At 39.0% G+C, this 2258-nt stretch overlaps 1 protein-coding gene across 1 annotated transcript; it reads left to right on the plus strand.

The window, feature by feature from the left end:
- Nucleotides 1–332: 332 nt before the first annotated feature.
- Nucleotides 333–1778, plus strand: LOC109952951 (olfactory receptor 142-like). Its single transcript, XM_020588273.1, has 2 exons — nucleotides 333–549; nucleotides 1054–1778. Exons 1-2 carry the CDS (start codon nucleotides 333–335, stop codon nucleotides 1776–1778), a joined length of 942 nt encoding a protein of 313 aa, XP_020443929.1.
- The last annotated feature ends 480 nt before the right edge of the window (nucleotides 1779–2258 follow it).

The following is a 2258-nucleotide window of genomic DNA, read 5'->3' on the forward strand; positions in this document are numbered from 1 at the left end:
ATAAGTCTGACTTCTTCCTACTCCATTCAAGCATGTACTAGGTATAAGCAAATTGATATTGGATTATGTGTAAAATTATGTGTGTTGTCATATCAACTGTCTTTACATGCTTGAAAGAATAAATCAAATCAAATCAAATCAAATCAAAAATCAAATCAATTTGGTGCATGTGATATTTTAAACACGTCTTTATGAATAAAGGTTTATGTTGTAAATATTGAAAAGGCTATTTAATTAATAGCATTTAAATCTCCATTTTCTCTGCTGTTGCATTTAACCATTAACTCTTCTTCTTCTGTTGCTCTGACTTGCCCTGTTGCAGCTGTGCAGACATGACGAGTAACATCAGCCTGACTCCCTCCTATTTTCAGTTCACTGTGTTTGCAGACTATGGGCCCCTCAGATATATTTCCTTCAGCCTCTCTCTGATAATCTACATGACTATAATCTCTGTTAATCTTGTCATTGTTCTGTCAATCTGCCTGGAGAACTCTCTGCATCAGCCCATATATATTTTCATCTGCTCTCTGTGTTTAAACTCTCTATACGGCTTGTGGATGTCTGATCACACCTCCCTGCTGGAATGTGATCTACACCAGGTGTCTGTGTGTATGTGTGATGTTAATTTGTATGTTAAACTGGCCAAGTGGTCATCTCAGGATGTCGAGCCCTCGGTCTCTGCAGGACATCCCAAGACAAAGCAGAACTTGCAATATGTTAAGTGGGTCTGTGTGTGAATGCAAAACAAGCCGACTTGTCTTTGTTTAAATGTGAATGGGCTATCTGGTCGCGAAGAGGTGCAGGCACCACAGACAGCTGGGGACGATATGTGGGTTGTTAGATATGAGACAATGGTATGAGTTTTATAGATGTGTAATTGTATCACTTTTGGTATAAAAGGGACTGCCCTTTACCAGTCAGATAGAGAACTCTGCGCGACTGCTAAGTTGTGTACGACTTCCCTCCATGCTGCATGAAATAAAAGACGTCTTCGAAGCTACTCCGGGTCTCCAGGCATCTTTATTGGGTCCTGCACGTTTTCCACTACCACAGGCTCGACCAGCTTCTTCCCCAGGTTCCTGATGGACCTTCTGTCCAACACTCATTTCATCTCACGTGTGCTCTGTTTTGTTCAGATGTACGTTACTAACACTTTTGTAGCACATGAGGTGTCTCTTCTCACAGTCATGGCCTATGACAGGTTTGTTGCTATTTGCCAGCCTTTACACTATCACAGTAAAATGACATTTAGGACGGTGCTGCTGCTTTTGATTCTGGCTGTGCTGTACCCTGTATATACTTTAGGCTACTTTTTCTATTTGGCCATCACTTTGCCTTTGCGTGGAAACAAACTGCACAGAGTTTTTTGCAACTGCTGGACTATAATTGACCTCTCCTGTGTGGACACAACTGTAATCCGCATAGTGAGTCAGTCTGTTAGTATGACACTTTTTATGAGCCCGAGTTTTGTCTTGTACACCTACCTGCACATTCTGCTTGTCTGCAGGAGAAGTTCATTTGAATTCAGAGGAAAGGCCTTACAGACCTGCCTGCTCCACATAGTGACCTTTGTGAACTTTTGTATCTCAATATTTTGTGAGTTTTCACTGACTATGTCTAAGGTTGATGAGGTAAATACTATTTTTATTATTGTGTCTCTGGAGTTTCTAATCATTCCTCCCATCATTAATCCTCTAGTTTATGGCCTGAACCTGCCTCAGATCAGAGGAGTGATTTCTGGATTTCTAAACATAGGAAAAACCCTGCATCCTGTGTAATTCAAAGACTCAACAAGCAGAAAGAGAAGTTAATTAAACCTTAATTCTGTCATTCACATTAGGAATTTCTGTGTCATATCAGCTTTACTTTATCTGTACAAACATTATGTTTGTTCACATTTGTTCTTATAAAATCAGAATTCATGTGAAGAAATTCAAACTTAAAATGAAGCACATTGCAACACAATTATTAATATTGATGTTTTAGTGTTTCTCATGGTGTTATGTTGTTTGTTCTCCACTGCTGCTGAAACACTGAAATTTCCCCATTGAGGGATCAATAAAGTACCTACCTACATACCTACTTACCTACTACCTTTATATGCATGGTCCAGCTCACAGCTGATCAGATTAAAACTCATTTATAAACCTTTAGTGTATTTGTTGCTTTTCTGTCTGATTATCAGTCACAAATTATTGCGCATGTCTTAATTTATCTTAACATAAACATTTTGATTAACATTTTAATAAGTGCTGGGC

This window comes from Monopterus albus, unplaced genomic scaffold, assembly GCF_001952655.1.
Source record: "Monopterus albus unplaced genomic scaffold, M_albus_1.0 scaffold522.1, whole genome shotgun sequence".
In the NCBI taxonomy this organism is placed as follows: Eukaryota; Metazoa; Chordata; class Actinopteri; order Synbranchiformes; family Synbranchidae; genus Monopterus; species Monopterus albus.

Bases quoted from the DNA above. Each gene is read 5' to 3' on its own strand.
- LOC109952951 (XM_020588273.1), top strand. From the start codon at position 333: ATGACGAGTAACATCAGCCTGACTCCCTCCTATTTTCAGTTCACTGTG. The intron at 550-1,053 runs GCTTGTGGATGT...CCACTACCACAG, and splicing joins GTGTTTAAACTCTCTATACG to GCTCGACCAGCTTCTTCCCC.